This window comes from Camelus bactrianus, chromosome 11 (genome assembly GCF_048773025.1).
Source record: "Camelus bactrianus isolate YW-2024 breed Bactrian camel chromosome 11, ASM4877302v1, whole genome shotgun sequence".
In the NCBI taxonomy this organism is placed as follows: domain Eukaryota; kingdom Metazoa; phylum Chordata; class Mammalia; order Artiodactyla; family Camelidae; genus Camelus; species Camelus bactrianus.
Window position 1 is genome coordinate 45,932,668 of NC_133549.1, and position 22,710 is coordinate 45,955,377.

A 22,710-nucleotide genomic window follows, 5' to 3' on the forward strand; every position below is an offset into this window, starting at 1 on the left:
ATTACACCTAGAATATTAGAATACTACAGTTAACATACAACTGAACTTGCTTAGTTGGCTTCCTATTTCAGCGATAGTTCCCCTCCAATGTTCAACTCTTCAGTCCTATCTTACATTGGCCCAAATGATTTCTCTCCCACAGAAACATCTCCCAGAGACAGGTACCAAACATACTTTGAGAAATGGTACCACTACTTCCAGAGTGACAACTTCAAAGGTTCCAATCATTTGGCTATGTAAGTCCTGGTACTTTTTAAAAAGCATTTAATCCAATAAATCTTTGCATTCCTATATATAAACAGCTCTACATATCTACGCAAAGACAAAAAAGCAAAAAAGATGTGCTTCCTATCTGCAGGGAGTTTGCACCTTAGCAGAAGAGACACATATACATACAAGTAATTATGGAAGTCTCAATACTTGGTCTTTTTTTTTTTTTTTTTTTTTTTTTTTACAAAAAACACCTTTATTGTGGTATGATTCCTGTACAGTAAACTACACATATTTCAGATGTACAATTTCTATACTTTGTCTTTACCTCATTTAGTCTTCAAAAATGGGTGATGATTCTTCCACTATTCATTTTTAAGAAGCAATGTATAGAACTTGTGTTGTATTGGAGGTAAAGACTTGATTTTACCACAACTTTACTCTCACAGGGTTTTCCCTGAAGTTGTTTCCTTTCTGATCCACGACAGCTACAAACCAAAAGGTATTAAATAAATAAGATACAAGGTTGTGATGTACAGCATAGGAATTATAGCCAATTTTTATAATAACTTTAAATGGAATATATAAAAATATTGAATCACTATGTTGTACATCTGAAACTAGTATAATATTGTAAATCATCTATATTTCAATTCGGTGGGGGAGGAGGGGACGGGGGACTGGCCTAACAGCTATTCTGGCTCTTTCTCCCTCATCAAATTCCTTATAAAACATGGTAGACATAATTTTTCACTTGATTCTCCATTTTTGTATCATCCCATTTCCCTCAAAACAAAAACCAGATTCAAAGTTTACATTCATGAGAGCTTCACAAAAAGGCTACTGTGAGCTACCTCTTCTGACAGGGACTGAATTTAATGTTGTTTACATCAACAATCTGGCTATCTCATTTTAATAAAGAGACTGACAAGGACCAATAAACTACCACGAATGTACCCAAGCCTCAGTTTCTCAAGTCCCAAATCATCTGCTACACTGCTATAAGAGTCACTGTTCTAAAACACAATCTTAAGCATGTTGCCCTTGTTTTCAAAATCCATCAAAGGTCTATGCACTGCCACCTCTCATGGAATCCATTCAAACTACTTAGTTCTAACATACAAACTCCTTCATAATTTAGCCCCAACCTTTTTGCCTCAGTTTCTGACACTCCACCTCACCAACCCTAAGAGTAGTCATACTGAGTATCTCCAGTCCCAAAAGTGCTGTGCTATTTCACATATAATTCTGCATATGCTGTTACGTGCCTGTGCTGGCCTCAGCCTCATTCCAATCCAAACCCTCCTCATAAGCAAAGAAACAAGCATTCATGTTTCATCTACTGTGAAGAATTCCCTAACTTCTCATCCCAGAGTCAATCACTTCTTCAGTGCTACTGATGCATCCCTGTATTTTCTTTTCTAACACTAATCAGGTAATATTGTAAGTACTGATTTACATGATTCTCTCATCTTAAGTTTATTAATAAAATAGTGTATCTAATTTCTTAGCACCTCGTATAACAGGGTTTACAGCATCTGCTGAATGAATAAATGGTAAGAAAATGGCAAACTAACTTATAAGAACTGTTTATGCTTAGTTTAGAGGATCCAAAAACAAACAAAAAGATTCAGTAGCAATCTTTAAGTTTCTGAAGAGTGGTTACATAAAAGAACTGACTTGTTCTTTGTGGCTCTAAAGGGCAAATTAGGACCAGGCACATTACAAAGAGATACACTGTGCTTCCACATAAAGAACCTTCTAACAATTAATATCCTCAATAGGCTGCCTTAAGGAAACTGAGCTCCTTATTAGTGAAAGAATTCAAGCAGAGGCTAAACAACATCTCGGGTGCCTAAAGTCTCTAAGAATAAAGAGGCAGACACTCTTAGTTTTAGGGTTGTTGTTATTTTGTTTTGTTTGGTTGACATTTTGTTCATCTGACCTGAACTGAAGGTATGCAGCAGCATAGCTGAAATACCTCTCCTGACAGAGGTAACTTTTTTTTTCACATGGTGTTATGTATGGTTCCATCAAATGGACAACTAAATCAAAACATTATATTTCTTATATAGGAGAAAAACAATCTTACTTCCTCATTAAAATGTATAGCTGGTTGTTATTTCAATCAAGAACATTTTACAGTGGTTATCTTCTAAAATTTTTCCTTCATGTGGTATAATTCTCAGTTATTTTATTAGTATGCCCAATTTTCAAAGTTAATCACCGTCCTAGCACTGCAATCTCGACAGTATTAATGTGCTTCTGGAAGAATATCACAAAGATGGACATCTCTGGTTGTACATTCAATTACTGTGCTGATTATCTTATACAAATATTATCTATCAAAAGTTTTATTTTATTAGTCTTTAGATAACAGATTTTGGTGCTTGATACCCAATTATGAGTCACAACAAATCTTTTGTTTTCCGAACAACACACAAGGATTATCAATCTCTTTAATTCTAGGTAGTACCAATGAAATTAAAAAGTCAATCCAATAGGAGTGAAGTGAGGAGTGTCGAGAGCCATACAAGCAAACAAAGCGACTTACATTTTATTGCTTCTCAAAAACACAGAAATACTCAGTTGAGATCTTTCACTGACATAAAACTTCAATAACTTACCTTCAAACCTAAATTTCTATACAATATATATTCCTGATATTGAACAATTAATTTTCTCCTCATGGGCAAAAGAGATTTACTTATTTGCTAGATTTACCATGGTGCTTGTAGGAGAAATCTGCCTCTTAGCACTAGAGCTCAGGTAAGAATACCTGGTGTAAAACTGTATATTGCATTTATCTTACACTCTGATACATGTGCTTTTTAATATGTGAATCTGTCATACTAACAACCTAAATTTTTAAAGTCTAAATTAAATCTTACATATACAACCTGTCATTAAAAATATTTCCGTTGCACAATATAACCTATTAGGAAGCCATGAGGGGATGGGGATATTAGGGGAAGAAGCTGCTATCTTTAAGAAGTTGCTAGACACATCCACAAAGGCATCAAGGTAAGTAGAGTAGAAAAATAAACATGGAATTAATCTGTAGTAATACTCTGAAGCCCACAGGCCAATTACAGAGCTAACTTCCAGCTAACATTTATTCTCTCCAGCAATTTTTCTCTGTATAAATCTGTTCAAACTCTCTTAACAGTTTCTCCTGCCTCTAGTCAAACCTTCAAAAACCTGATTTTATCTTTTTTCCATTTTAGCTGAAATAGTATAAAAATAAAGCATTTATAGTTAGTTTTATTTTATATTCTCTGTCTTACATTTCAAAAGCAGATAATATGAGTATTTTATGTTTTTCTAACAACAACAAAACCCCACTATACTGTTGTAGTCTTTGAATAACTTTATCCTGGGATAAGAGCAGAAAAGTATTTCCCCTACTTAACTAGAAAATGACTACAAACAGTCTAGATGAAAACCAGATTTGGAAATTCTAAGTGTATGATGAGTAGTCATATATTACAGTATTTGGAAAAATATGAGAAAATAGCACAGAATCTGATTTCAAAACTATCATGTACAGTTCCAAACTTAAAATGTTTAATCCGTGTGGGGTTAGGGACAGGGAGAAAGAAATATTTTTTAACCAAGAAATGTACCCCAAAATAAAATTCAAATTAGAAAGAAAATGAAAAGTCAAATTAAAAGGTAAATTAAACATATTACCAAGTTTACTCTCAAACTAGCTCTAAGTAGGAACATGAGTTGTAGCTTGGTTTTCTAAGGTAAACTTCTCTTAATTGCAGGAAAGAGCCTGCTGAAAACCCAGACAGTCACATGGGTTTTCCTCTCTTGTTTTTGCCACAGAAATAAGAAGTGCAAGAAAGGCTGAAGCAGCAAATTCTGGAGAGGGGATAAGCCATGTGCAACGTGCAGGATTTTTTCTTAAAGGCATGGAAAAGAATTATAACTACCAGTGGAAGGAAGGAAAATTAATACTTTTTTTTATAAACTATAAATAAGGAGAGGTAAAGTTATGACTGCACGTTGAAGAGACCTGAATAAAGGCTTTGTAATTAAACTTTTCACAGAACAGGTAAGCATGGCTATCTAGACCACATAAAAGAAAGTAAAAGACCTCTCCCATTAATGAAAAGGAAACAGATTTAATTAAGCAGAGATAATTTCTCAACCTAGTGAAAGTTAGCAAAATACTTCTACATTTGTATTTATATCTATTCTTTACTGTTTCTCTATACTCATCAATTACATAGTATCCAAATATGACCCAATTCTAATCAATAAAGCAATCTGAGCTATAAATGTATGTTGTACCTTCTTTCAGTTATTACCTGAGTAGACCTGCTTATTGATAATTACAGCTGACCCTTGAACAACCCAGGGATTAGGAGCACCCTCCCTCCACACAGTCAAAATTCCAAGTATAACTTTACAGTCTGCCCTCCATATCTGTGGTCTGCATCCACGGATTTAATCAATCAAGGATGGTGTAGGACTGCAGTATTTACTATTGAAAAAAATCCACGTATAAATAGACCAACGCAGCTCAAACCCCTGTTGTTCATGGACGGGTGAACTGTATTTCACTAATTATAGTCTGGGAGCCACCTGCATCAGAATCACTTGAGAATCCTTGTTAAATATATGGATTCCTGTTCGGCTCCACCCAAGAGCTACCGAATCAAGGCGAGGAAGACCACCTCAAGGAATCTGCATTCCTAACCCCTACCCCGCGCCCCCCCTCCCCCGATAATTTTAAACACTAATGTTCAATGTTCAATAATTACTGACTAGGGTCTAAGTATCTACCAACCAGAACCACCTGGGGACATCTTTTATTGTAGCTAATAGTGTTCCTAAGGAATAAGCCAACTCAAAAAGGATTGGCTTTCCCTTTCTGAATAGTACATTTAGAGATAGGTAACAGATGTATCACCTCTAAAATCTCCAAATGTTTCCACTTTTCCCTAAAGCTTTCCTACCACAGCATACTAAGTATAAAATGTATGAGTAAGCCAAGTTAAATATTTCTTGAATTTAAACTTAAAAAGTGGCTTTGCCTCCCTGTAAAAATTCCTTAAAACAATAAGATACAAATATTTTAATCTTTCTCAACATTCCCTCCTTTCAGTTTCTTCTCTGATTTGCTTTTTAGTCAAAGCTTCAAGACTTCTGGAAAGTTTATACCACCAAACCAGAGTCCATTTTAACACCCATACAATCCCAAATACAAATTAAATTTTAAAATCTACTACACAAGTTGTGCAATGTTTCTTCAGGTAGTGCACAAAAAATTCATTCCAATCTCTTCCTTTCTTTAAAACACTGCATTTCAGTGATGGAGTTGGGGGAAGGGGCTGTGGTGGTCTTCTGCAGTTTGGATAAAAACACTGGAATCCTCACCATATGCCACATAATAAATACAAGGCACTTAGAATATTACCTCATTTAGCCCTCATGACAATCCCACGAGGCAGGTTATTACTATTATCCCCATTTTACAAATGAGTTGCCTGAGGTCCAGAGAGGTCAAGTAACTTGTCCATAATCACCCAGCTAGTAAGCTAATTCAAACCCAGGCAGTCTATCTCTAGAATCACCAACTTTAACCACCACACTGTAGCCTATGGTTTGAAGATGCCACCTGCCAAAAGCAAGTCCCTCGAATCTGACTAGGTAGGGGTTGTGAATTCAAGAGAATCTAATTTGTTTAAATGTGCTTTTAGGTGATTTTGACAAAGGCCAGGAACTACTGCACTAGGCTATTAGTTCTCCAATGTGGAACACTGGCAACCTTTGAGAAATAACTCATGATCTAAAGTCTCAAATTCCAGTTCACTGATTAACTAGAATTTACTTATTATTCTATTCTCTCTTTCCTACTCCAAAAAAAATGATAAGGAAAAAAAAATCTACAATTTGCTAAAGAAAAAAAAAAAGAGCTGCTTCTCTGTACTTCTACATATGAGAAACTAACAAATCACTGATGTTTAGCATGTTCAAGGTAGAATATAATGCTGAAGGGGATATTTCTATGTCTGGCAACCTTCTCATTTTAAAGATAAAAAACATGCTTTTTAAAAAAGCATCCTCTTTAACTCAGTTCACATTTATCGTATTTAGCCAACAAATATTTGAAGTCTACAAAAGTGAGTGCAAAAGAATTGTGCAATATCACGGTGTACTGCAGCTAAAAGGGACTCTGAATCTCCTAATTTCACAGATGAGGAAGCTGAAGTCTAGAAATTTAATGATTTGCCCAAGGTCACACATTACTTAATGTGTAGGGCAAGCTACCCAGGACAAAAGCCAAGGTTCTTATCTCTCAAGCCAGTAGTATTTTCACTACACCAAAAGCCACATTTCCATTCATAAACTTCTTACAATTCAAAGAAATCAACATATTAGCTCCAAACCCTAAGAATCACATGTATAGTTCAGTCTGATTTTTTAATTAATTATCTGACTCTGGGAAAATAACTATAAAATAAAAATAAACCCTACCCTTCTTATGTCACAAGAATATTTCAAGAATCAAAAAAAAAAAAAAAAACACCTTGTAAAGGAAACTATGAAAATAATTTTGGAAAAACTGAAATTATGTAGAATTAAGATATATTTTTACATTTTTTTCTAGAGGCAAATAGGTATTGGTTGTTAAAACTACTGAATGTTGCCATAAATACTCTGAACTGAAAAAGCCTTGAAAACCATTGCTCTAGATCACCTGAGGAACAATTCATTACCATGTCTAACTCATTTCCAATATTAAACTAATACCACCTCACTAGGTGATGTCTAACCAATAAAAGATTTCTCTGATGACAGCATCACTGATTTCCCATAGAGTATTAAAGGGTGAATACAGTGATTCTTGAAATTCCTTCTACTTTAAACATTTCTGATTTTATAGTAAAACACAACTGCTCCCCAAATAAAACTCTTTTCGTAAATATCTCTAAGCCAAATAAAATGTAAAGTTTAACTAGTAGTAATGTACAAATGTTGGTTTCTTAGTTGTGACAAATATACCACAGTTATGTGGCGCTGACAACAGAGGAACTGTTAAAGGGGTATACCAGAACTCTGTGTAGTACCTTTTCAACTTTTCTGTAAATACAAAACTATTCTAAAATTAAAAGCAGTTAAAAAAATAAAAAGTAAATCTCCATGTCCATTTTGAATTGTTCAGAAAATTTCTACTAAACAATTCCAAGTTAATATTAGAATAATAGTCTGCTTTGCTTCCTGGCGTTTATTGTTAAACAGTCAATTTAGTTTAGCACTTCAAAATAATATGTTTGAATGCTTAAAATTATCTTCATCCTACAAAAATTGGAGTTTACCAGTACTTTCTACTTTATTTATATTTAAATGATCACATCGCACACCTTAAAACCATGAATGAACTTCTAAGGTGAAGTCTTTGAACCAATGCTGTATTTCCAATGGTTTAGTGTAGATATCTAGAGTTTCATGGTTGGTTAGTTTGTTTTTTAAGAAAATGCTGGATCTGAGTAGGGGAGAGGGTCAAACACAAACAAAAGATTAAAAAAAAAACTCTTCAGCCATTAGCTCCCCAATCTAATATTATAATGGGTAGCTTCACAACACTCTAAAATCCTAAGACTCTTATTTTTATTCTAGAGCAATTAATTACACATTCTTTTCAGCTCTTTAAAATTTTAAACATCTTAATTACATTAATATATTATTAATATATAAGTAATGTCCAGCAGAGTTTCGTTAGTGACACATTAATGAATATTTTGCATTTATTTTTATAATCTTTGTATTAACAAAAAGTTAATATTCAGATCAAGATACTTCTCATTCTCCTTATAATTATAACACACCTGCATTAAAGAACTGTTTGCTTTGGGGAGCTGTAAAAATCTTAATACTCATCAGAAGTTTTATATTTTGCCTTTTCTTTATTGAGATGCTGAAAAGGGATTTTTTTTGAGAAACTGGTCTTGAAACTGTAGTTTTTTATTTCAGTTGACTGGGAGGAATACACATTGCAAATATAGGAGCCCTATCTGACACAGGTCTATGATGGCTCAGTCACGTGAATTATGATTTAGTCAACTAGTATAAATTCTGAGTAGGAAAAAAAAATGTGGTTGATGTTTTTGTTTCTGAGAGCCTTAAATTAAGAAAAATTATAAATGTTAGGAATCTTTAATTCTCAATATCATAATAAAAAGAACAAATATTCTCAACAATTTTCATGCTGGAGAGCATGAAGACTGCCTAGATATGAAAAGAAATCACTAAATGAGCCTTTAGTCTTCCCTATTCAGCCTACCTGTAGTAAAAAGAGCTCCATAAATAAAATTTTTTGCAACAACATTTAGGAAGTTTCAGAAGTCAGTAATTACAGGGAAAACTACATGGATCTCTGTTTCAGCACCTATAAAGTCAATTTTCTTTTCAAATAGAAGGAAAAAAACTTCAGTACTTTCTTCCCTACCTTAGCTATGTCCTTTTAAGCCACTAAATTCTTGTGATTCACCATGAAGACTTTGTAAAAAGCTATCAACACTATGAGACAGACAGATAGATACCCATGTTTCTAAATAACAGTAATTCTACCAGTGCAATCTGAACAAGCCTCAAAAGTATTGAATGGCTTTTAAAAATACATCTATAAAGAGTGTATCAACTTAAAAAATAAACAACTATAGTCTGAAAACAATTAAGATATAAATACGCTATAAACAAAGTTCCACTATATAGCACAGGAAACTATAGTCAATATGTTGTAATAACCTATAATGGAAAAAAATACGAAAAATAATATGTTTAATTGAATCACTATGCTGTACACCAGAAACTAACACAACATTGTAAATCAACAATACTTCAATAAAAATAAATAAATAGATAAAAGACATGAATTTCCTTTAAGGACACATAAAAATGGTTTAAAGCTACTTTACTTTCAAAATACAGTAATAAACAGATCCTTGAGGAACAAAAGCTAGCCTGGAAACACAAGAGTTTTTGTTTGACTTTCATCTTCTTCTCACTGCTGAGTTGGGGACAGTGGAGGGTAGTGGTACTCACCTAGTATTTCAAAACTTACATAGGCAGGAAAGGGCCAAGGATCTAAGGGAATGTTACCTCAAGGCTCCCAAAGTCAAGTCACCATAAACACAGAGAGATGCCCAGGTGAAGTGGAGGCAAGCCCCCAACAGGGACTGAAATACAACTCACTTCATCTGGAAGGGAGGGCAAGCCGGAGATAATGAGGGCAGTCCCATCCTGGACCAAATTCCTTTTTCTTCTACATTATTTCTACCGTACTCAGTGAAGCTACTATCAAAAATGTGTTCTGATTGAATATAATTCTGTAGTAATGTAGATACATTACTATAAAATGTTCTCCTCTCTTTACTTATGTTAAAACAAACACGAAAATATTCTTTTTAAATATTTGTTACGGACATTTTGCCCAGTTAAGGGAAAGAGAGGAAGTGTAAAGAAGGTAAAGATAGAGAAGATAATCAGATGGGAAAGAAAAGAGTCGCAGGTGAACAGAAGTTATGATCGAATTCCTGGACTGAAAATCAGAAATTCTGGTTCTAATCCCAGCTCTGCCATTAGCTAACTAAACTACCTTCTTTAGACAGATTCTTCACCAAAAAATGAAGTGAGGGCAGAGGCTGCACCCAAGAACAAGAATGCATCCTAGAAAAAGGTATCACCAAAGGAAACCCTCACCTGGGCTTCAGAATTAAGAATGACAACTGTACACAGGAAGGAAAAAAAAAACTCTTAGGTTGTAGGAACAAGGGAAATTGCCGATCATTTTGTCTAGGGGTGGAAGATTTGTTCAAAAGTAGCCTACCTAGGAAAAAGTAAAGAGAGAGAGTCCATGAAAGTTGTCACTTCAACACAATCTGAGTGGGATTCTTCATACTAGCACTATGTATTGTAAGTAGATTTAGAAATGAATGTCAGTCTCTGCCTTTAAGGTTTTCAGAATCCAGTTAAGGTTTTGACTAAATGCTACAAGAAAAACTGTGCCTCTGTCTGATTTTGCCCTTTCCCAAGAATGTTATATAAAAGGAAGAAAAGACACCTAGAATCCTGACATTCAGATCTCAAAAATGAAGCTTAGAGAAATTGAATTCAGGCACCTAAGTTTACTGACTTCATATCCAGTGCTCTGATACACATGAAAAGTGTGGCCATATGAACGTCAACCAGCTATGTTAATTAAAGTCCTATTAGTCTACAGGTTAAGACAATTTTCTAGAATTATACCAAAATTCCTGCCTACTGTTAATAATCTAAAAGCTTCTTATAATAGATTTGCTTTGTTATTCTTCAAATATTGCAATACATGTATAGTATCTGTCTTCAAACTTAATCCCCACTAGCCTGCACTCCACCTCCAAGTCATGGACCACTGCTTAAATCACCTCTATTCCCAATGGGTGGCACAGAGCAAGTTCTGGGTACTGGTTCAATCAGTGCTCTCCAAAGCCCCTTCCAGGTCTGAAACTGCCTGACACCTGACATCAAAACATGACCAATAAACAGCCAAAGGTTTCACAAAGTCACAAATATGTAAACTTAACTTACGAGCTTTTAAAATATTGCCACCACAAGCTTTAAGTATATCTTTGCAACTGTGGGCACAAATTCATATCTAACTACTATATATTTTGTCCTATGAGTAAGACGTAAGTAGGATTTCCCAATTTGATTTAAACAACTTCATAATTTCTTTGTAAGTTTATACAAGCAGGAAAAATAAGGGATAATAAAGTGGAAAAAGGAATAAGAAGTTGCAATCACAAAATATGCATCCAAACTGTATAATTCTCTAAAAGTTGAGCTGTAGAATATGTTTTTCTCTTATTTCTGGTTTTTGTCAAGATCTCTGAAAAGGGAACAAAAACAGAGGAGAAAGAACTTCGAAAGGGAGGATTTTACAAGTTGGGAACAATTTCCTATTTGCCTGGAGACCTTAAAAAAAAAAGTGTTAAAATCTGACTCAAAGGAAATTTTTTCATTAATAATGTGCATTAAGATGAGTATTTCCTAACTGCTTACTTATCCTTATCAAAGCCCCATTCTGAAATCTGCAATGTCCAGCACCACAATTTAATTTCAAAAACGGCAGATAAAATCACATATACATACAACATCATAAAATACTTAAAACTTGCTTTAAAAAAGTAGAGGCCTATCTGGCAAAAAGTAAAGAGGGATTTTCTAGATAAAACGTCATAGTAATTTGGCTATATAGGCTGAGCACAAATTCTAAACACCATTTTAATAAAGGCCACTGAAACAAACTGTTTAACACTATGAAACACAACCATTTCTAATTTCAAGAATTCCCAAACTACTTGAATGGATTTGGACGCCACGCAAATAGCTGTGCAAAATGACTTCCCTTTCTTTCACAACCGCACCCCTACACACATACCACAACCCCTCCCCCCCGGAATCCTTGTAGTACAATTAAACCAAAAAAAAAAATGGGGACAAAGGTTGTCTGTTTTTCCGGAAAAGGCAAAACTGTAGATGGCACCAACACGCTGGCAGGACAGGACCTGAATACACAGAAACCAGGTGTGATTGGCAGGTATAGCCTCCAGTGGACAAGGGAACAGAAAGATTCGCTCCTCATCGCACTCACAACTTCTATACAGATCCACAACACAATGCAGACCCAGTTCCTCTTCCCCGGGTGACAAATCAAAGCTCAGTCCTAACTCCAGCGAGAGCCGGCGCGGAGGCGGCCCCCACCCTCTCTCCGCCAGCTCCGGGCCTCGGCCTCGGCCCGGGCCCCGGCCCCGGCCCGGAACCCGCCCCGAGCCCCGGCGTAGCCTGCGCTGTACCTGGCAAAGAAGTCGGCGAAGCCGCCACTCCGTCGAGCCCGGGCGGAGGTCCCCGCGGGCCCCTGCTCCGCGGCAGGCGAGGGCACCGGCGGCCCCGCCGGGGGCAGGTGGTCGCGGGCGCTCTTGCGGTGGCTCACCTCGAACGTATTCCGAGAGTTCGAGTGAACGTCGGAGAAGCCGAGTTGCTGCTTGGCGCCCTCGCCCCCGCTAGTCCTCTCGGCCGAGGTGACGGGGGACGCGCCCTCTGCGGGACCCCTGGCGCCAGCTCCTGGCGGCTCCGAGAACTCGCTGCCTCTGCCATCGCTGGCCGGGCTGCCCCCCGAGCCGCTGCCCTCTCCCTCGGGCTCGTCAGCGTCCGCCGCCGCCAGGCAGCAGCTCCGCAGCGGGTCCTCGAGTGGCGCGGCCCAGTCAGACGGGCTGCCCGCGCCGTCCGCGTCCTCGTCGGCCGACTCCTCCAGGCGGAGGCGGTGGTGGCGGGGTTCCCGGCCGCCGGCGCGGGCCAACCTGCGAGCCTCCTCCAGGCCGCGACAGTCCTGGCCCGGCAGAAAGCCCGAGTCCCCGTTGGTCATGCCCCCGTGCCGCGCCGCGCGGGCATCCGCCGCCTCCTCGCCGCGGTGCCTGGAGCCCGCGTCCGGCGGGCTGGCGTCCGAGCGCGGCGCTGCCAAGGGCGGCTGAACGCGAGGCTGGCCGGCGGGGAGCGGACAGTAGCACAGCCCGGGCTCCAGCTGCCCCCCGTCCGCTGCGAGGTAACGCCGAAGGAGCTCCTGAGGCGGCGGCATCTCCTCCTCCTCCTCCTCCTCCTCCTCCTCTGGGGGCTCCACAGAGCCGACGCCTCCGCCAAAGCCGCCCGTGGCTCGAATCATCTTCCCGTCCAGGCCCGCGTGCTCGGGCGCCGGCACAGGGGGCAACTTGGGGTTTCTCCCCGAGCAGGCTCCGGCATCCTCCGGACCCACCATCTGGGACCGGCCGAGAGCCGCCCAAGAAGGCGGCGGAAGACTCCCCGGCGCAGGCTCGGCCCAGGAAGAGCCCTGGGTGCTGGGACCGCGGCGGCTGCCGCCGCAACGTTCCCAGACCCACCCCTCCCTCCCAGGGTTCGAGCAGTTGCGGGAGGGCGGGCACGCGCCTGGGCTCGCGCACGCGCAAAAGCCTGACCCGTCAAGCCCCGACCTGGAGATTCCGCGAACCATAGAGACGGTAGCTAGAGAGACCGGCTCCGTAATACTCGGACGGCCAATCTGGGATCAGCCGTCTGGATGGTGGAGGCTGGTTGGCCCAGTCTGTACATGACAGCGCTTACAGAAGTACGGGTATGGCTCGCTTAGCAAAAATTCACTTGACGTACTTAATTTATGGGAGTAGAATGCAGGCTGTAAGCCCTTCCAGCTCTAGTTGGTTACCAGTCGACTATATACTTTTACACCTACCGCTCCATTGCCATTGCCATAATTTACGGCTTCATCGCCTCATGCCAGCACCTTCCCTTCTCCACTTCACCATTCTCAATACTATCAAAGTTATTTTTCTTATCTAGCACCACGTTTCAATACATCGCTCTCTTAAAGATTTCCATTATCACTTAAGGAGAGAGAAGAAGTAGAATCAGGCAGAGAGGGCTATTGAAATAATTCCAGCACCCTATGATAATTGATTAAAACGGGATGATAATCAAGGAGTGGAAATGAAGTGTGTTTAGAGTAGAAACCACAAGATGTGATATAATGACTTATCAGATATAAGGAGTGACTGAAGACGGAGGAACCAGCCAATTAACTACAAAACTCTTGAGACTGAACTGATGTGGTTTGAAGACAAAAGTATTTGGATTGGTAATTACTTAATTAATAAGAGAAATGTATCTGGTCAAGTAAGAGACTGGGAATGTCCAGCATATGATTAGAGTTCCAAAAGTTGGTTTGGGGTTTTGGTTTACAGATGCAGATTATAGAGTCATCTGCATATTACAACTAGGTGAGTCATGAGTAACATTGCCTAGGAAGAAAGAATAAAGATGGAGGTGAGGTAGAGACTCAAAGGTGTCATTATTTCAGGACCGACAAAGAAGTTGTATTGCAAGGGATTAAAATGACACTAGTTGTGGATAAAATGAAGTGGCAAATAAGGACCACGCATTCTAGAAGCATGTCAATGAAAGGCTAGAAGTAAGAGATTGGAGAATTAGAGGAAGCAACATTGTCAAGTCTTTAAAATTTTTTTCATATATATATATATATATATATACACAAAAGAATGAATAAAATACATATGAGTGAAAATAAAATGTGTAAGTAAAATGGACATCCATGTACCTAGCACCCACTTTAAGAAACATCAAGCGTCTTTTATATTGTGTATTTTTGAAGGCCTTAAGGAAAGACTAAGTGGGAAGGGCATAGTTACTAGTGTATTTATTGTCAATACCTTTCAGAAGAAAAAAATGACTTCCAGGACACAGATGGAAAAGTTAACACAGGAAGAGAGAAAATATTTGCAAATCATACACCTGATAAGGGTCTAGTACCCAGAATATAAAAAGAACTCAACTACAAGAAAGCAAAGAACCCAATTTAAAAATGAGTAAAGGACTATATCTTACTCCTGGGCATATTTCTGGAAAAGATGAAAACTCTAATTTGAAAAGATACATGTACCCTCAATGTTCATAACCCTGTTATTTATAATAGTCAAGACATGGAAGCAACGTAAGTGTCAGTCAACAGATGAATGGATAAAGATGTGACACACACACACACACACACACACACACAAATGGAATATTACTTAGCCACAAAAGAGTGAAATATTGCAATTTGCAGCAACATGGATGGACCTAGAGATTATCATACGGAGTAAAGCAAGCCAGACAAAGATAAATATAATATGATATCACTTATATGTGGAGTCTAAAAAATAATACAAATGAACTTATTTAGAAAACAGAAACAGACTCACAGACATAAAAAAAAAAAACTTATTACCAGAGGGAAAGGGAGGAAGGGAAAAATTAGGAGTATGGGATTAACAAATACACACCATTATGTATAAAATAGATAAACAACAAGGACTTACTGTATAGCACAGGGAACTATATTCAATAGCTTGTAATAACCTATAATGGAAAAAAATCAGAGAAAAACATATATATGTATAACTGAATCACTTTGCTGTACACCTAAAACTAACACAATTTTGTAAATCAACTGTACTTCAATTAAAAAAATGAGTAAAAGACTTGAACAGACATTTACCCAAAGCAGATATGCTAGTAGCTACTAATAAGTGTGTGAAATGGTGCTCAACATAATTAGTCGCTAGGGAAACGTAAATCAAAACCTAAGTGAGATAGCACTCACACCCACTAAGATGGACAAATGAAAAATAACAGGTGTTGTAGAGAATATGGAGAAAGTGGAACCCTCGCTTTACACAACGATGGTAGAAATAAAATGGTACAGCTGCTGTCGAAAATGTTTGGTGGTTCTTCAATAAGTTAAATATAGAATTACCACATGACCCAGCAATTCTGCTCCTAGGTATACACCTGAAAGAATTGAAAATAGGTTCTCAAACAAAAACTTGTACGTAAATGTTCAGAGCAGCACTATTCATAAAAAAAAAGATGGAAATAACTCAAATATCCATCAAAAGAGGAGTGGATAAACCAAGTGTGATATATACTCACAATGGACTATTGCTCAGCCATAAAAGTCAATTAAGTACTGATATAGTCTACAAAGTGGATGAATCTCAAAAACATTACACTAAGTGAAAAAAGCCTGACACAAAAGCCTTCACATATTATATACTTTCATTTATATGAACTATTCAGAATAGGTAAATCCATAGAGAAAGAAAGCAGATTGGTAACTGCCAGTGGCTGGGGGAAGGGGGAAATAGGGAAGGACTGCCTAATGGATATGGGGTTTTCTTTTTTGGAGTGATGAAAATGTTTTGGAACTAGATATAGTGGTAGATGCATGCCATTGTGAATGTACTAAATGCCCCTGAGTTGTACATTTTAAAATGGCTTTATTTTATGTGAATTTCACCTCAATAAAAAACTTTAAGTTAATATAGGAGATATCTAGACATAGATATAGTTATATGATGGCAATGATGAAGGTAGCTAAGAGAGTCTAATCTCAATCTTTTTGTCTTTTCAACCTCCTTCCTCTCTGTCTGGGGAATTTATCCTTGCAATTTTCTTCCTATTGTCAAACTTTCTCTAACTAGCTTGTTAACTTATTCCTTTTTTGCTACCACTCTGTTTCTCCCTCTATGAAATCATACTATTTTAAAAATCCAGTTTCTCCAAATTGTTTATTTGTTCGTCTCCTTTCTCTCCCATAGTAAACAGCAGCAAAAGTTTTATGAATGATAATAGCCCATACTACCCTACTATTTTCTCAGTGCAGGCTTTAAAACTGAGACATATTTATTTTTTATAACTTTGTATACAATAATATGTATTGCATAATAAATTATTAGTGGTTCTCGTTAGTGATTAGTGGTTCTATTTCCCACTTTCAATAACAAAAGTTTCTGTCTTATCTGATAAGTAATATTATATGCTGTTTTACAATGAAAAAAATCTGCTTTCAGGGTATAGCATATCCTTTCTGTGGTTCTTAAGAGTTTGACATTAAAGACTCTTTATATGTTACATTATTATAATTCTAGGCATAAGTTATACATCCTGGTTCATTCCCATTAATCAAATGAAACTCCTATTAGAAAGGATATTCTCAATCTCTGCTATAAAATATTAATTTATTTAAAATATGGAAAACTATTGGTATCCTTGGAGTCCTACATTTTCTAGGAAAATTTGATTTTCACTGAAATTCTTAAAATACATTTTGTTGGTCATATTCTATGTGTATGACCCAACTGTCATTACTGAAGGGTGAAATATGGTACCACTATCCCATATTATTATTTTGCTACAATTGTATGCAAGGAGAGTACAAAGGCCTCAAAAAAAAAAGGCCTCAAACCCCCTATATCTTTCTTTAATTATCAACTTTTTTCTTCTTACACTGGATTTCCAAATAGCACTCCAACATACTATACCTTCTATCATGTTAAGTCATCATCATCACCACCCATATACCCTTGGAGCAATGTTTCTCAAACTTAGCTGCACATTAGCAGCAATGTTTAGGAAGTTTTTTTTTAAATGCTGATGTCTGGGCCACAGCCAGGGTATTAAGTCAATATCTCCACATCTGGAGGTGGAGCCTTTACACTAGTATTAAAAGCCACTCAAGTAATTCTAATTTATAGCCAAGGTTGAGAAATACTGCCTCATAGCTACAACCTTATCTCTCTGCTTTCCTGAACAAGCAAGCTTCTTTAAAAAGATGTTTATGCATTGTGCACCTCCAGATGTGACACCCTGAGAAGATCCAATGTGACTGAGGGTGTATAACCTCAGTCTGATCCTACAGAATCATCAGATGAACTTGAAATGAGGAAAAAAATTTTTTTAAATGGAGGTACTGGGGATTGAACCCAGGACCTTGTGCATGCTAAGCATGTGCTCTACCACTGAGCTATTCCCTCTATCCCTGAAATGATGAAATTTTTATTTAAAAAAAATGAAATGGGGGAGCTCTTTTCTTCAAAAATGTCAATATCATAAAAGATGAAAAAAAGTTGTGGACATGTGTGAAATTAAAGAAGATTAAAACAACATGACAATTACATGCAAAACCTGTCCCTAAACTGGACTTCATACCAGGTAGAGAAAAGGAAAATATTTAGTGAAGGACATTATTAGATCAGCTGACACAACTGTCATATGCAAGGTGGATTAAATAAAGATGTCAATGTAAAAATTGATATTTACATATTTACAATGAATAATTGCTGTATTAGTTCTGTAAGAAAATATTTCTATTCTTAGGAAATGCACACTGAGTATTTAGGATAAAGAGCCACTATGTATGTAATTCACCCTCAAATGATTAAGAAAAAAAATGATGTATGCACACACATACACAAAGAGCAAATGGTAAAGTAAATGAGATAAAATGTTAACAGTAGGCAAATCTGGGAAAGATATATAAGCATTCCTTTTACTATTTTTTTTTCCTCTTTGTATCCAAGCTTTATTTTATTCCTTTTACTATTTTTATGTTTACAACTTTCCATAAGCTTAAGGTTACTTCCAGTTCTTTACTCTCATTAATGACTTCCCTGTCCCTAATTTAATAGAAAAATTTCAGTCTCCGTCTTGCTTGATCTTTCACCAGCATTCCTACTGTTGATCACTCCCTCCATTTTGAAACACTCTTTCTTTTAAAAGAAACACCTTTTCTCCTTAGTTTTCATTACTCTATTGTTGCCATACTCTCTTAGCTTCCCTCCTATCTCTTTGGTCACTACTTCTCAGTTTCCTTGGGGTGAGGGTCAGGTAGATTCTTCCTCCTTAACTGAAATTTCCTAATGGAACAGTTCTGAACCCACTTTATTCTTACTCAACCCTCTTTACCCTAAGCCATCACAATAAGTCCCATGATGTAGATGATCACCTATAAACTGATGACTCTAGAATTTATAACTATACCTCCAACAATATAATCCAAATGCCTTCTTGATATTTCCATATTGATACTTCCAGGCATCAGAAACATAATATGACTAAAATGAGTCTCTCCTACTTTTCTTCCAGCATCCTCCATCTTAATACATGCCACACCATCAACTGTTTTTCTAGATCCTATATGCCAATTCTGTACCCAGTATCGCTGCTTGGTGGTTTCAAGGTCACCTGAAACCCAGTATGTCCAAGTCTAAGCTCATAACTGCCTCCTCCAAATCTGCTGCCGATTATAATACTCCATCTCTCACCGAATGACAGTACTTTAGTTGCACACACCTAAAAACCAACAGTCACCTATGATATCTCCCTCTTTCTCATCCCCGTAACTGTGTGGTGAATTGCATTGTGTTCCCCCAAAAGATATGTCCATGTTCTAACCCCAAGTCCCTTGAATGTGACTTTATTTAGAAAAAGGCCTTTGCTGATGTAATTAAGGTAGGGTTCTCATAATGAGATACTCCTGAATTGGACATATTTCCTCTCCTCACAGAGACAATAGGTGTGATAAGTGTCCTTATAAGAGAAAGAAAAGGAGAAGGCACACAGAGACACAAAGAAGAGAGCCATGTGAAGTTGTAGGCAGAGATCAGAGTGATGCACATACAAGCTAAAGGAACCCAAAGGATTGCTGACAGCCACCATAAGTTAGGAGAGAGGCATGAAATTAATTTTCCCTCTGAGCCTTCAGAAGAAACCAACTCTACAAACATCTTGATTTTAGACTTCTGATCTCAAGAATTGTGAGAGAATAAATTTCTATTGTTTTAAGCCACCAAGTTTGTGGTAATTTGTTATCATAGCCCTAGAAGGCTACTGTAACAAGTAATATACCACTGAAGTCTGTTTTTTTTAACCCTCCTAATTATCTTTTTTTTATTGTATCATATGGTGTTATCAACTATAATTCACCATGTTTTACATTAGAGCCTCTGAAATTGGATAACTAAGAGACCCTTACAAACTTTCAGCTATAAGATGAGTAAGGTCTGCGGCTCTAATGTAAGTATCTTTTAAATGTATTCACTTCATACTATATCCACCCACCCAGACTAAGTTACCTTCATTTCTTTCCTGGATGACAGAATTAACCTCCAACTGGTCTCTTCACATTCACTTGGGGCCACATCCAAACAGTTCCTTACACTGCAGTCAAAGTACTTTTTTATAAACATACATCCAATCATGTCACTGCCCCAGTTTTTTAGTCATCTTCATATGAACCTTTCAACCTTTTAAAAGAAATACTTTTCCTTTAGTTTTCATTACTCTCTTGTCTCCATTTTTTTCTCCTACATTTCAGCCATTTCTTCTAAGTACTTTATGGGAGGGTTCTTCTTCCTTAATTCAAATGTAATGTTTCCTATTCTCTTAACACCAAAGACATTTGTGCAATCTTCTACTTCTAGGTTGTTCTCCATGATGACGCCAGTCTTTGTTGTAATGATTCTTATCTACCTCTCCAGTCTCATCTCACATTTCCCTTCTCCTCACTCATGTTTCAGGCACATCAACATTTTCTCTCTTTCTGAAATTATGTGCTAAGCCCTTTTCTTTCTAGGGGTCTTTATGCATGCTGGTCCCCTGCCTAGAGGGCTCTTCCTCGGTTTGTTAACCTGTTAACTCCTATTCTTTCTCCAGGACTCAGTTTTTGTTTTTTTTTTAACATTTTTTATTGATTTATAATCATTTTACAATGTTGTGTCAAATTCCAGTGTTCAGCACAATTTTTCAGTTATTCATGGACATATACACACTCATTGTCACATTTTTTTTCTCTGTGAGTTATCATAACATTTTGTGTATATTTCCCTGTGCTATACAGTGTAGTCTATTCTACAATTTTGAAATCCCAGTCTATCCCTTCCCACCCTCCACCCCCCTGGTAACCACAAGTCTGTATTCTCTGTCTGTGAGTCTATTTCTGTCCTTTATTTACGCTTTGTTTTTGTTTGTTTGTTTGTTTTTGTTTTTTAGATTCCACATATGAGCGATCTCATACGGTATTTTTCTTTCTCTTTCTGGCTTACTTCACTTAGAATGACAGGACTCAGTTTTAATGTCATCTCCTCAGAGAAGCCTTCTCTGATCTCCCCTCCAATTGCTTAGACTCCATTTACATGCTTTCATAGCACCATTTCTCTTTGTGGTCATATCACACAGCTATAATTTTATAGTGTTGGGGGCTGACATTTGTACACACACACACATACACACTACACTATGAGCTCTATGAGGAGAAGGAGTATTGCTGGTTTGTTCACGTTCTTAGCAACACAATCAACCACAGTGCCAAGCACATAGTAGCAACAAACACTTACTTATTAAAGGAATGCATGGGGGGCAGGGTATAGCTCAAGTGGTGGAGTGCATGCTTAGCATACACAAAGTCCGGGGTTCAATCCCCAGTACCCCCTCCATGAATAAACAAACAAACAAACCAACCTAATTACCTCTCCCCTGCAAAAAAAATCTTTTAAAGGAATATATGAATAAATAGATGAATAAAACCACTATCAAAATATGTGTCTAGTCCCCAGGAATTTCCCAACTTAAAAGACTAAGCATGTCTATGATCCTCAAGACCATAATCCAAAAACTGCCTGATGCTGCTTCCTATTTAAACTCTTGAACACGCACAATTTCATCACCCATGAATGAACATTTGCCCTAAAGATGGTTTGTTTTATATGAGTATGCACTATTAAAACCTAAAATAACCATAGGTTGTCCTCACTACATACTGATCTGAAAGCTGGGAGTCTTTGATGATGAGCTGATTAAGAAAAATACGGTCAGTATGTCTGTTTGAAAATTGATTGACAAGATGTGGAAATAATTTAGTATCAAAATCCAAAAGAAAGTTCTTTAAGGCAGGGGGAATGAACCATCTTCTGTGGGACTATGCGGCTTGGATTGCTACTGAAATCATCTTCAACTTCCACAAATGATTTAAATTCCACACATGCCTGGTAAAGCCTCAGCTGGTAAGAGAAGTGACTAGGACTAAGGTTGTGGATTATAGCTAGATAACAAGTATCGAAAAGATGTGTATTGCAGATTAACTTAGCAGGGTGAGACATGTGTGGGAAATAAATGATAGTAAGATCACAAAGCAGCTGCTGTTTGGTAAACCACAGCGGGACAGCCACAAACCAAGAGATAGATGAGATGCTTTAGAAATGCATACCAAGCCTTTGGGGAAGCAAATTGATGCCACATATCAAGAGGCACTGTAATCCTACTCCTGGGAATCTGTCATAAGGAAACCATCCAAAAGAAAAAAGAAAAAGAAAAAAAAAGCTATGCCTGTAACAAAATGTTTAATAGTTAAAAACTAGAAATTACTTAAATTGTCAGTAATAAGGGAGATGTTGGAAAAACTAGGTATATCAGTGAAATATTATGAAGATAATTTAAATTATTAAAATGCAGACTTATGTTTTAAAAGTTAATATTAAATAATTCAGTATTTATTTATTATTAATTTTCTACAAATTAATATTAAATAAAAGGTAGAGATGTACAATTGCATATAATTTCAATGATGTATAAAACTGTATATATCTAGCTTCAAAAATGTCAAAAAGGATATAAATATGAAAAAAAGAATGATGAAGGGGTGGGGATATAGCTCAGTGGAGCACTTAGCATGCATGAGGTCCTGGGTTCAATCCCCAGTACCTCCATTAAAATAAGTAAATAAAATCAAAAAAATTTTTAATTTAAACATAGAATGATGGAGTTTTTCGGATTTTTATACTTTTCCTTTCTATGATACTTTAAGAATTGACTAAGTGGCAAAAGAGTGCTTTAAAAGAATGCTCTGAAATGCATTTCCAAATTCATGCCATAGCTGTGAATTGTGAAGAAATAAGAGTTGCAAATATTTTTTATGCTGCAAGAGGGCATTCAGCTACATTTGGAGGAAAAAACTATACACAAACCTGCAAAAACAATCACAGGTTCTGCACATAGTTGCTCCTGCTATTATCAAATGAGAGTTCTTACATAAATTCACCTTAAGGAGGACTAAAATTTGTCGTT

The 22,710-nt window shown here is 37.3% G+C and overlaps 1 protein-coding gene across 4 annotated transcripts in view; it reads right to left on the bottom strand.

Moving 5' to 3' along the window:
* TBC1D12 (TBC1 domain family member 12) overlaps positions 1–13,171 on the bottom strand; it is a 74,495-nt gene extending 61,324 nt beyond the window's left edge. For 2 of the 4 annotated variants that reach the window (XM_074373920.1, XM_074373921.1), the window contains exon 1: positions 12,063–13,171. In XM_074373920.1, coding sequence (XP_074230021.1) covers positions 12,063–13,018 — 956 coding nt within the window. In that variant the 5' untranslated portion in view covers positions 13,019–13,171. The remainder of the gene's footprint in view (positions 1–12,062) is intronic. The other 2 variants (XM_074373923.1, XM_074373922.1) reach the window with 2 other exon arrangements.
* Positions 13,172–22,710: the final 9,539 nt, after the last annotated feature.